The sequence below is a fragment of the Periplaneta americana genome, chromosome 15 (assembly GCF_040183065.1).
Source record: "Periplaneta americana isolate PAMFEO1 chromosome 15, P.americana_PAMFEO1_priV1, whole genome shotgun sequence".
Taxonomy (NCBI): Eukaryota; Metazoa; Arthropoda; class Insecta; order Blattodea; family Blattidae; genus Periplaneta; species Periplaneta americana.
In genome coordinates, this window is record NC_091131.1 from 159,832,839 (window position 1) to 159,846,576 (window position 13,738).

General features: G+C 35.5%; 1 protein-coding gene across 6 annotated transcripts in view; it reads left to right on the top strand.

The window, feature by feature from the left end:
* The first annotated feature begins 460 nt into the window (after window positions 1–460).
* The window catches only part of LOC138715485 (uncharacterized), a 30,191-nt gene continuing 16,913 nt past the window's right edge, over window positions 461–13,738 (top strand). Inside the window, exons 1-7 of one of the 6 annotated variants that reach the window (XM_069848444.1) lie at window positions 461–2,254; window positions 6,348–6,528; window positions 6,995–7,160; window positions 8,615–8,780; window positions 11,564–11,829; window positions 12,484–12,648; window positions 13,427–13,592. In XM_069848444.1, the coding sequence (XP_069704545.1) occupies window positions 11,670–11,829; window positions 12,484–12,648; window positions 13,427–13,506 (405 nt within the window). In that variant the 5' untranslated portion in view covers window positions 461–2,254; window positions 6,348–6,528; window positions 6,995–7,160; window positions 8,615–8,780; window positions 11,564–11,669 and the 3' untranslated portion in view covers window positions 13,507–13,592. Of the gene's footprint in view, window positions 2,255–6,347; window positions 6,529–6,994; window positions 7,161–8,614; window positions 8,781–11,563; window positions 11,830–12,483; window positions 12,649–13,426; window positions 13,593–13,738 lie in introns of those variants that run through there. The other 5 variants (XM_069848445.1, XM_069848446.1, XR_011336367.1 and 2 more) reach the window with 5 other exon arrangements.

Here is a 13,738-nt window from a genome sequence, read left to right on the forward strand (position 1 = left end):
AGTGTGAGCTGTATGGTGTTATTTGTCTATGGTGAAGAGGGAGGGTACTGTACCGTTCGTTTGAACGACTCCGACTCATCACCACTGGTGACTGTTATTTCGGAACTGTTATTTGGAACATTGTATTTTTTCGGAACCGGAACCGTCGGAACTGTTCCGGGAAAAGAACAACTTCGCCCATCACTAACAAGAACGCTGGATGTCGTCTTACTACACGAAAAGAATGATGCAGCGCTGCTCAGTGTCGCCAATTCAGCGGTTTTCCCGCTAAATCTAGCGGTTTTTCAGTGTTAGTTTAGAGGATAAAATTTACGATACAGGGATTCAGCGGGTATTTTTAGCACACACAGCGGCAAAATACTCTAATTTTACATTGACAATATAGCAATTTAGCGGTTTCTGCACGGTCTCATTGCGGATTTTTAAGAATCGAGTTGACAACACTGCTGCTATTGTTCGTGCCACTATACGATATCTGTGTTCTGTGTGGTTTTTCTTGTATGGTTATATTCCTATTGCTTCATAAATATTTCCTGTGTATTACATATTACATTCTGTTAAGCATTTATAGTAATTAATATTTTTGCGATATGGAGAGTGATTCTGAATCTGGGAGTGAAATGAGTGTAAGAAGCAAAAAAAGATCAAAACAAGGTAGAATGACTGACGTTATGAAGAAAATGAGGTTATGTTCACATGAACCAGGACCAGATTGTGGTTGCAAGAGACTTCAGTGCTTTAAAACAGTATCTGATGAAGAAAGAAAACGTATCATTAAAGAGTTTAATGAAATGAAGACGTATGATGAACAAAATTCATATTTATTTGGATTAATAACATGTGAGCCAGTTAAGTATCGTAGGTCCAGACAAGAAGAAAATGAAGCGAAATTTCACGATTTGGCATATTATTACAAAGTAAGAGCAACCGTAAATAATGATACTTCCGCTATAGTTGACATTCCAGTATGTGTAAAGGCATTTATTGCAATACATGGTATAACCGGAAGGAGAGTGCAAACATTGCAACAGTCTCTCAAACAAACTGGCCAAGCACCAACGGATAAACGTGGAAAATACATACACCAGCATAATAAAAAATCTCAGGATGTTTTAAAATGTGTGCAAGAACATATAGCATCTTTTAAGGGACAACCTAGTCACTATAGTAAGGACAAAAGTGAAAAGGTTTACCTCCCTGGGAATTTGAACATACGTAAGATGTACAAAATGTACAAAGAAAAAAAACTACCAGAAGTATCTTATGAATTCTATAGAAACATGTTTAACACAAAATTTAATATGTCATTCGGATACCCTCGAAGTGACACCTGTAGTAGTTGCGACAAGTATCAGACTGACAAAAAGGTACTAGAAAAGCAGTTGCAAGAGAGAGCTTTGAATATAGATAAAATGCTGATGCAGAATCTCAACTACGCAAACTTGCAGTTGAAAATATTTTTCACAAATTGGAAGCAGACACATTCTATGCACGAAAAAGGAGTGGGAGGCAATTAAGTATGTAGCGGAAAGATTAAGAATCAATCGCAATGGATTTTAAAAAAATCTCACCTACCAAACATATCGACTAATGATGTCTACTATAGAAGGCATTGTCATTGTATTCATTCAATATTCATGTTTTATCAACTTCTGAATCATTTTTCTACTGCTGCCCTGAAATTGTTGGAGGCAAAGGATCAGATGAAGCTGTATCAATGCTCCATAATTTCATCTTCACAAAACTTAATGCTAAAGTTAAGCACCTCGAGATTTTCTGTGACTCATGCAGGAGCCAAAATAAAAACTACACTGTGTTTAGATTTCTTCATTATGTAACAACAGATACAAAAAGACTGGAAACAATAAAAGTGACTTTCCCAGTTCGGGGACATTCGTATCTCGAATGTGATCGTAACATGACCTTAATCAATACAAAATCACAGGCAGAAGTGCCAGAAGACTGGATTAATGTATTTGAATCCACCCGGGTAAAACCATCACCTTTTCAAGTTGTTGTTGTAGACCAGGCACCTGCGAAACTGGATAGCATTTTTACAGCTTCAGGAAGAAGTGTCCCTTTGCCTCAAGACCCATCAGGCAAATTCTGTTTGCAGAAGCTCATACACGACTTGTTCAACACAGATCTTCTTTCAACGGTCCTTGGGAATCGAGTGTCATAAGAGCCAAAAACCCCACAAAGTGCCATGAATGCTCAGCAGATGAATTTATTCTTCCTGTACTCCTTTATCAAGGTAAGATTAATGTACTGATATAATAAATACATTTCTTAATTAAAAAATTATCTAAACATTAAATTTCACATACCTAGCTTTTGCAAAATAAGTGGAGTGAATAATTATTTATGTTGTTGTTGTTGTTTTCTAATGCCAGGCGTTTGACAATAAAGTCATTTGACCTCTTGCACTCCAATATTTTTCAAAGATATTATCATGGCCAGCCACTGAAGCACAGATTTTGAGGTGTTCCGAATCCATTTCTTGGTTTGAGTTGCACAATGGGCAGTTAGGGGACTGATATATTCCAATTCTATGCAGGTGTTTGGCAAAACAATCATGGCCTGTTGCCAATCTAAATGCAGCTACAGACGATTTTCGTGGTAAATCGTGAATTAACTGTGGATTTTGATGCAGAGAGTTCCATTTTTTCCCTTGGGATTGTGTTATCAAATTTTGTTTGTTGAAGTCTAAGTATATAGATATAATAAATCTCTTCACAGAATAATACGTAGATTTAGTAACAGGTCTGTAAGTAGCAGTGTTGCCTTTCTTTGCTAAAGCATCCACATTCTCGTTTCCCAGGATTCCACAATGGGATGGTATCCATTGGAATACAATTCTTTTATCGAGTGATATTAATTGAGAGAGCATTTTAGTTATTTCTGCTGTTTGAGATGAAGGTGTGTTTTTAGAGACTATTGATAGAATAGCTGCTTTGGAGTCTGACAATATAACTGCATTCCTAAATTTATTGATGTGGCATAGAAGATTCCTGAGACTTTCACTAATTGCAATGATTTCTCCATCAAAACTTGTTGTTCCATACCCAAGAGATCTATAAAGTGAGAAGAGACAGCACGTAACACCTGCACCGGCACCTTGTTCTCTGGAGATCAAGGATCCGTCAGTGTATAAATGAAGCTAGTTTTGTGGAGGGTACGTAATATTAATTGTCTCTAAAGACAATTGTTTTAGTATTTCAGTGTTTACTTCTGATTTTAGTATTTCTTCTGTTAAATTTAGATTATATTCTATATTTAATAGAGTTAAAGGGTTTGGTTTAATTTGTAGGTTTTCTTTTAAATTCGGGATATTGATTTTCTGTTTTAATTCTTGAACAATGGATATGAAACTTTTTTGAGTTTTCAATCTACAGAGAGGACTGTATGAATGCCAATTGTTTCCTGGTAATCTAATAAGTTTTTCATATTGAATCAGTGCTTTTTCTTCTATTGTCATTTTGATGCTGTTAATATTAGTGAGGAATCTCATAGAATCTATTGGAGTTGTTTTGATTCCACCAGTAATGAGTCTGAGAGCTTGGTTTTGAACATATTCTATGTCGTTTATGAAAGGTGAAGTAATTAAAATTTCTCCGCAGTATGTCAGCACTGGCTGTATAAACATTTTGTATGTAGTGTTCAAAGTATTCCTAGAGCATCCCCATTTCTTTCCTATAATTATTTATATGTTCCAGAACTGCGACCTATTTCAGTCGAGAAATATAAAGATCTTCAACACTTAGTGCAATTTTGTGGGCCAAATGGTAGAAATTTCTACAGAAAACTTCCACATAAATGAGAAGACAGGATGCAAGATGGCCCTCAATTTGTCTAAGAAAGAACTAATTTTTATGTTTTGTTAAGATAATGTTAATCTTTCAGGCTAAAATTAATGATATTAATGATTTATGATATATTTGGAGTTGATTTATTATTAACCTTACCCCAAGCATCAGTGCAGCATGAAATTACTCATGAATTAATGAGGTAGATCGTGTAAATGATATGTGATATCCAGCATTCTTGTACTTTAGATTTTGCATTTAAGTTAGTAATATTTCTGTAGTAATTGGAAATCTTGCTGGATGTACTTCATGTGTTGTTTAATACTCTGTAATAATGCACAAAAGCAATGGGTTACCTACCTTATCATTAAAATTTTTCTCATAGCAGTAATGAGTCTTTGCTTTTATAATTTCATTTTCTGAAAAACTACACCTTACTGACAACCATCATTCTTGCAGTGGACTCTTCATTTATTTCTACAATTTATGTTACCTAATTACTTTAAGGGTTAGGTACAGCTTACAGCAGTAAATTTTTTGAAAATATTCAACATTTTTTTCCTTCATTACTGTATCTTGTACAATAATGACAATTGGTATGTGTAAAACACTATCCTTCTGCTATATGAAAAAAATATACGACTTAAAAAAAATATTTATATATATTTTTTTTTCAAAATTCAAAGTTCACTTTGCAGTGATGAAGCGTTTCCCTCATAACTCATAAACTTGTTAACTTTTCATGTTCTCTCTCCTTTATTTTATTGCTGAAACTCATGTTTACAATATCATGCTCTTTCAACTACTTTCCTTAATAAACAATTTTTTTTAAATTTTGTGTTAGATATTTGACCATTTTTTAAAATGAACTTATTTTTTATCAGACAATCTATCAAAGATAGAGAAGTGATTCTGCATCATATTGTAGACATGACATGCATAAATACACACATAAAATTTCATCACAGTATGTTGGATACTTTTTGAGTTATGAGGGAAATGCTTCATCACTGCACAGTGAACTTTGAATTTTGAAAAAAAAATAGAAATAATTCTGTGTGTTATTTTTAAGGGCTTTAGGCAGCGCTTCATGGAACTCGTTTCTTTCTGTCTTCTTTTTTACTTAGCTACACCGTTTAACGTTTACCTCGCATGTTAATTTCTTAACTGTTAGTATTATAGGCCTAAATTGTTTTATCAATTTTATTTCGTCTGTCATATATAACAACACTGAAGGTTAAATAGGCCTTTCATATAAAATAACTCTGCAAATAGCTGTAATCACGCAAATAAAATTTGTAACCGCCATTTTGCAATGAAAAGAAGCACTTTTTTTCTCGTCAATTGGCAAAGCGAAAGCGTTTTACTACAACGCTTTTAAAACACGCTTCGTTTCACTGTCAAAGTACGTTCTAAAATCGACTTAATCTATCCCAATTTTAAATCTTCCACCACAAATTTGTACTCGGTACTGTACTCAGATCAACTGAGTAATGACGTCACAATAACTGCTCCGAACCGCTTCGTCCCCAGCCATACTCTTAGCCCCAAATATTTTCCTAAGCACCTTATTCTCGAACACCCTTAATCTCTGTTCCTCTATCAAAGTGAGACTCCAAGTTCATGTGGTTCAGTGATGGTGAATTAGCCACCGGCGTAGCTCTGTCGATTAAGGCGCTTGCCTGCCGATCCGGAGTTGCGCTTGGGCACGGGTTCGATTCCCGCTTGGACTGATTACCTTGTTGGGATTTTCCGAGGTTTCCCCCAATCGTAAGTGAAATGTCAGGTAATCTATGGTGAATCCTCGGTCTCATCTCGCTAAATATCATCTCACTATCACCAATTCTATCGACGCTAAATAGCCTCGTAGTTGATACAGCATCGTTAAATAACGAAGTAAATGAATTAATTCATGGTGAATTCAAACAATTCAACTGTTTCACAATTTCTTCTCTGTTGTTTATTTTCGTAAACTTTGAGATCAGCCTGAAACTTGTCACATGTACTGCAAGTATCACAGCTTGGATATTCAAATGATATGTTAAATCTGGTATTTAAAATCTTTCTGTAGCATTCATAAGACACATCGGAACGACCATGTGAAATATATTACATTTTATAACATTTCTTAAATTTTTCCTCTAATTACAATGCCCTGATTTCTTTAAGGGACTGCAGCAAACATATAACATTCTGGCAGGTATAGGACATTCTGGGTCCCCTTAAAGGAATGGAACGGGAAAGTCTGTCAAAGAGAATATTAAATTTAACCCAATCAGACCTGAATTAATATGAAAAAAAAAAAAAAAACTGGTCACTGGTTGTATAATACTATGTAAACTTTCAATTCCGTACAGAAAATATTTTCAGAGAAGAGCCTAACAACTCAGGCACTAGGCCTTACAGAGGGGACAGGAGAAACGAGTATGGCAAACCAGGATGCGACATAACCATTCGCCCGGACAATACCTATTTATCCCCTTCATAGTTAGCAATCAGTGCATTATGAAGATTTCAACTCACAATTACACTGTCTTTTAGCTGGACATGAAACAACTGCAGATGATAGATGCTGCCACTCAGACGATTGAGTGCAGTGATTCCGAGAGCAGCGATCCCGATAGCATCGACCTGGAATTCCAAAGATGGTTTCACTTAATGCAGGTGCAGAAGCAGCAGGAGCTTACAGTCTTTGAAGGCGGTGGAAGTTTTGGATGGGAAGGTACAGTAGCTAATTGCTTATATTCTGAAGTAGTGGCGCTTTCAGCTATGCACAAGTTCAGGAGATTTGAATTATTATTGGTACAAGTATGCCTCGGAAATTAGAAAATAAGAGCTTACAATGGTTTGGCACCTTGAAGGATTGGAAAGGGAAAGTCTCTCAAAGACTCTCAAAGAAAATATTAAATTTAACCCATTCAGGCTTAATTTATATTACCCCCCCCCCCCCCCCAAATAAAACTGGTCACTGGTTGTATCATACTACATAAACTTCCAATTCCGTACAGAAAATATTTGCACAGAAGAGCCTAACGACTTAGGCATTAGGCCTTACAGAGAGGACAGAAAAAATGAGTGTGGCAAACCAGGATGCGACATAACCATTCGGCCGGACAATACCTATTTATCCTCTTCATAGCAATCAGTGTATTATGAAGATTTCAACTCAGAATTACACTGTCTTTTAGCTGGACATGAAACAACTGCAGATGGTAGATGCTGCCACCCAGATGGACGACTGCAGCGATTCCGAGAGCATCGACTTGGAATTCCAAAGATGGTTTCGCTTAGTGCAGGTGGAGAAGCAGCAGCATCTTACAGCCTTCGAAGGCAGTGGAAGCTTTGGATGGGAAGGTACAGTAGCTAATTGCTTATATTCTGAAGTAGTGGCGCTTTCAGCTATGCACAAATTCAAGACATTTTAATTATTATTGATACAAGTAAGCCTCGGAAATTAGAAAATAAGAGCTTACAATGGTTTGGCACATATATATCTATAGTTATAATTAAAGTATTCTGTGTGATACTTGATAGCGTAATAGTAGCATTCCGGCCTGGCATTTGTGAGGTCCTGCGTTCGAATACAACCTTGTGTTTTTTATGTTCTTTACTGTTTTGTTTTTAAAAGAGAGAGACAAAATAAATATAATTGCTCCTTTCTGTTTTATGTTTATTTTAGTAATTAACATGAGGTCCATGAATGTATTATGCCATGAGTTTATCATTATTTATTGTGACATTATGGCTGCAAATGGAAAGAAAAAAAATTTTATCCTCAACAAAAATATGTTGTTGTTGTTGTTGTTGTTTTCTAATGCCAGGCGTTTGACAATAAAGTCATTTGACCTCTTGCACTCCAATATTTTTCAAAGATATTATCATGGCCAGCCATTGAAGCACAGATTTTGAGGTGTTCCGAATCATTTCTTGGTTTGAGTTGCACAATGGGCAGTTAGGGGACTGATATATTCCAATTCTATGCAGGTGCTTGGCCAAACAATCATGGCCTGTTGCCAATCTAAATGCAGCTACAGACGATTTTCGTGGTAAATCGGGAATTAACTGTGGATTTTGACGCAGAGAGTTCCATTTTTTCCCTTGGGATTGAGTTATCAAATTTTGTTTGTTGAAGTCTAAGTATGTAGATTTAATAAATCTTTTCACAGAGTAATACATAGATTTAGTAACAGGTCTGTAAGTAGCAGTGCTGCCCTTCTTTGCTAAAGCATCCGCATTCTCGTTTCCCAGGATTCCACAATGGGATGGTATCCATTGGAATACAATTCTTTTATTGAGTGATATTAATTGAGAGAGCATTTTAGTTATTTCTGCTGTTTGAGATGAAAGTGTGTGTTTAGAGACTATTGATAGAATAGCTTTGGAGTCTGACAATATAACTGCATTTTTAAATTTATTGATGTGGCATAGAAGATTCGTGAGACTTTCACTTATTGCAATGATTTCTTCATCAAAACTTGTTGTTCCATACCCAAGAGATCTATAAAGTGATCAACAAAAATATCTTTCGTCGGATAAACAAAACAAACTTATCGGAGTCTGACTTGGAACATTCAAACAGTTAAGTGTTCAAAAAACAAAACAAAAAGTCATGATTCAATATTTGGTCTATCTTCCCCACATCTCGACCATATCTTGCAGTCGAGTGGGCATGGAATCGACTAGAGTCTTTTCAAGTAGTGAAGCTCTCAGCCACAACATAACCATTCGGCCGGACAATACCTGTTTATCCTCTTCATAGTTAGCAGTGTATTATGAAGATTTCAACTCACAATTACACTGTCTTTTAGCTGGACATGAAACAACTGCAGATGGTAGATGTTGCCACCCAGACGAAATAGTGCAGTGAGCCCGAGAGCAGCAACTTGGAATTTCAAAGATGGTTTCGCTTAATGCAGGTCCAGAAGCAGCAGGAGCTTACAGCCTCCTAAGGCGGTGGAAGTTTTGGATGGGAAGGTACAGTAGCTAAGTACTTACATTCTGAATTAGTGGCGCTCTCAGCTATGCACATGTTGAGGAGATTTGAATTATTATTGGTACAAGTATGCCTCAGGTATTAGAAAATAAGGGCTTACATGGTTTGGCAACTTAAGGGTACCCGGTAGACAAAAAGTCTTGAAAAAAATTTTTGTTCGTTTTTTATGCTATAAAATTCTACTTTCTTTTCTGTTTAATTTGATATACCTATATGTCATTATTTTATCATCCCTCTAACCTTTCCTGAAACAAGTGTGAATAATGTCCTGGAATGTACTAATAATTTTATTGCATTCTCTAAAGCTTGTTTTAAAAAAGTCATTTAAATTATTATGAAATTATCATTATTTTTATAATTAAGTGTATAATTAGATATTAATTTTTTTTCAAAATTTAGTGTTTTTTATAAATATTATTAAAATGACCACATGAGATTAAAAATTTTATTTTGGACTTAATATAAACAAAATCATGAGCTAGCTTTTTTTTAATTTAAATTAGCTTTGTAGAAAAAGATATTTTTATAGCTGTTTTTTCATATAATTTAATTATATGGATTGATAATTTAACAAAGTCTGATTTAGTAGAGAAATATAAAAAATTATGTGTGCATATCTAAGAAATTACGAGACGGAAACTCTTGGTCACGTGTTGGGATTCTGTCGAAAAACTGAGCTGCTGTGCAACAATCGATACCATAAGGCCAGGACCGGTATTGCTGATGTCCTCAAGCATCATAGATGGGAGGTACACAAAGAGGTCCACTGCGTTTCATCCTTAGATTCGAACAGAAGAGCAGATATTGTAGCCATCCACAGGACTCAATCTAAGGGATTAGTCCTTGATCCTACAATCTGGTTTGAGAGGGATGCCCTGCAGGCAGAACACGTTGATGAGGAGAAGAAATCCATTTATGAGTCCTGCATCCCTTATCTAAGTGAGAAATATAACCTTCCCACTAGTCAGTGGAGTGTTTCTGGTCTTTTGTTTGGTTCACGTGGCACACTCCCTCAATTCACATGTGATATTTTAAAAGCACTCGGACTCCGATTTTTTGAAATTCAAAAAATTTTGTTGAATATTCTTAAGGATTCAATCCAAATATTACATTACCATTTATATTTTGGCCATTGATGATTCTGTTGGGTTTGCATTTCTCTGAATTTTTTACTAAACACTTCCTGTCTTTCTAAATTATTCTGTAGTGCTTTTATTCTGGATCTTTATGGTCACCCTCATTGAGGGCAGATTATTTTCTTTAAATATTTATATATAACAACAAATTTGCAACATTTGTGCAACTTCTATCACCTGCGCATACTATTTGTAGGCTAACATTGACTATATATATATATATATAGACACACACACACACACACAATCTGCGTGTAATGGAAGTTAGGGCATACCTGGGGTATAGCCAGACCTCGGTATCCTACTTGTGGCGGTTTCAGACGAGCCTGTGGGAGCTGTAGTTCGCTCTTGAAGGGTTAGCTTCTATACCAGTGACATGGAGTGGGTTTGAAACCCCCCATTGATTGGTAAGCATGACTAGCCATACCTGGAGCGGACTACGGTCGAGATGGGACCGGTACCTTCAAACGACGTAGGTGCTGGATTAGAACGGGGTTCGACTGTATAGCCACAGGTAGCATTTTGCAATAATTTGCAACTTCTTCTTTATCTATTACAGTATACTGTATACATATACTAAAAGGTTTAAGTATAAATAAGTAAAAAGTATTAAAAATTTGTTATTTAATACAGTACAAATGCAGTTGAAACTTTGAACCTATATTGCCAAAAGTTTACTTTTTTTCATTCTCAAGGAACATTTTCTTCTAAACTATTTTAGCTAGAGACTTGAAATATAAAGGGCTGAAATATAACGCTAAATTACATCTTTTAATACAGCCATTTTTCAATATATAATTAATGAAAGTTTTCATGTACAATAAAGCGGTGAAAAAAAAAATGGAAAATTCCTTAATTACAAAAAAAAAATTATATCTTTAAAAATGCAGTTATATTGTCAGACTCCAAAGCAGCTATTCTATCAATAGTCTCTAAACATACACTTTCATCTCAAACAGCAGAAATAACTAAAATGCTCTCCCAATTAATATCACTCAATAAAAGAATTGTATTCCAATGGATACCATCCCATTGTGGAATCCTGGGAAACGAGAATGCGGATGCTATAGCAAAGAAGGGCAGCACTGCTATTTACAGACCTGTTACTAAATCTACGTATTACTCTGTGAAAAGATTTATTAAATCTACATACTTAGACTTCAACAAACAAAATTTGATAACACAATCCCAAGGGAAAAAATGGAACTCTCTGCATCAAAATCCACAGTTAATTCCCGATTTACCACGAAAATCGTCTGTAGCTGCATTTAGATTGGCAACAGGCCATGATTGTTTTGCCAAACACCTGCATAGAATTGGAATATATCAGTCCCCTAACTGCCCATTGTGCAACTCAAACCAAGAAATGGATTCAGAACACCTCAAAATCTGTGCTTCAGTGGCTGGCCATGATAATATCTTTGAAAAATATTGGAGTGCGAGAGGTCAAATGACTTTGTCAAACGCCTGGCATTAGAAAACAACAACATATCTTTAAAACAAATAACATTATATCAAAATCCCTACACAAAAAAGTATTAAAAACTTGTAATATACCACAGAAAAAAAAAAAAGATTCCTAGTGTCAAAGGTTTAAGAAAAAATATTCCTTACATTTAAAATTGCAGGTATAGGACATTCCGGGGCCCGTTAAAGGAATGGAAAAGGACAGTCTGTCAAAGAGAATATTAAATATAACCCATTCAGACCTGAATTTATATTAAACAACTGCAGATGATAGATGCTGCCACCCAGACGGATGAGTCCAGTGATTCCGAGAGCAGCGATCCCAAGAGCATCGACTTGGAATTCCAAAGATGGTTTCGCTTAATGCATGTGCAGAAACAGCAAGATCTTACAGCCTTTGAAGTCGGTGGAAGTTTTGGATGGGAAGGTACAGTAGTTAATTGCTTATATTCTGAAGTAGTGGCGCTTTCAGCTATGCGCAAGTTCAGGAGATTTGAATTATTATTGGTACAAGTAAGCCTCGGAAATTAGAAAATAATGTTGTTGTTGTTGTTGTTGTTTTCTAATGCCAGGCGTTTGACAATAAAGTCATTTGACCTCTTGCACTCCAATATTTTTCAAAGATATTATCATGACTAGCCACTGAAGCACAGATTTTGAGGTGTTCCGAATCCATTTCTTGTGGAAATTAGAAAATAAGAGCTTACAATCATTTGGCACCTATATCTACAGTTATAATTAAAGTATTCTCTGTGTTACTTGATAAAAGATTTTATGCTCAACAAAAATATCTTTCGTTGCATAAACAAAACAAACTTACTGGAGTCCGCCTTAGAACATTCAAACAATTAAGCATTCAAAAAACAAAACGAAAAGCCACAATTCAATATTTTGTCTATCTTCCCCACATCTGGATCACATCTTGCAGTCGAGTGGGCATGGAATCGACTAGAGTCTTTTCAAATAGCGACGTTCTCAGCCACTACTTAACCATTTGGCCGGACAGTACCTATTTATCCTCTTCATAGTTAGCAATCAGTGTATTATGAAGATTTCAACTCAGAATTACACTGTCTTTTAGCTGGACATGAAACAACTGCAGATGGTAGATGCTGCCACCCAGATGGACGACTGCAGCGATTCCGAGAGCAGCGACTTGGAATTCCAAAGATGGTTTCGCTTAATGCAGTCCAGAAGCAGCAGGAGCTTACAGCCTTTGAAGGCAGTGGAAGTTTTGGATGGGAAGGTACAGTAGCTAATGGCGTATTCAGCTATGGACAAGTTCAGGAGATTCGAATTATCATTGTTACAAGTATGCCTCGGAAATTAGAAAATAAGAGCTTACAATGGTTTAGCACCTTAAGGGGACCCGGTAGGCAAAAGTCTTGAAAAAATTTTTGGTTATTTTTTTATGCTATAAAATTCTACATTCTTTTCTGTTTAATTTGATATATATGTCATTATTTTATCATCCCTCTAACCTTTTCTAAAACAAGTGTGAATAATATCCTGAAATCCTCTAATAATTTTATTGCATTCTCTAAAGTTTGTTTTTAAAAAGTAATTTAAATTATTATAAAATTATCACTATTTTTATAATTATGTATATAATTAGACATTAATTTTTTTCAAAATTTAGTGTTTTTTATAATAATTATTAAAATGACTACATCATGTTTAAAATCTTATTTTGGACTTAATATAAACAAAATTATGAGCAAGCTTTGTTTAATTTAAATTAGTACAATTCAATACAAACTTACCGGAGTCTGCCTTAGAACATTCAAACAATTAAGCGTTCAAAAAGCAAAACAAAAGGCCACGATTCAATATTTGTTCTATCTTCCCCACATTTCGACCATATCTTGCAATCGAGTGGGCATGGAATCGACTAGAGTCTTTTCAAATAGCGACGTTCTCAGCCATGACATAACCATTCGGCCAGACAATACCTGTTTATCCTCTTCATAGTTAGCAATCAGTGTATTATGATGATTTCAACTCACAATTACACTGTCTTTTAGCTGGACATGAAGCAACTGCAGATGGTAGATGCTGCCACCCAGACGAAAAAGTGCAGCGGTTCCGAGAGCAGCGACTTTGAATTCCAAAGATGGTTTCGCTTAATGCAGGTGCAGAAGCAGCAGAAGCTTACAGCCTTTGAAGGCGGTGGAAGTTTTGGATGGGAAGGTACAGTAGCTAATTGCTTATATTCTGAAGTACAGAGTGATAAAATGTCAAGATAATTTAAAAGCAAATAAATAAGCAAGATTAAAACTCATTAAACAAATTTTAAAACAAAAATTGGACTTAAACAAAAAACTAAAAGTAAAAAC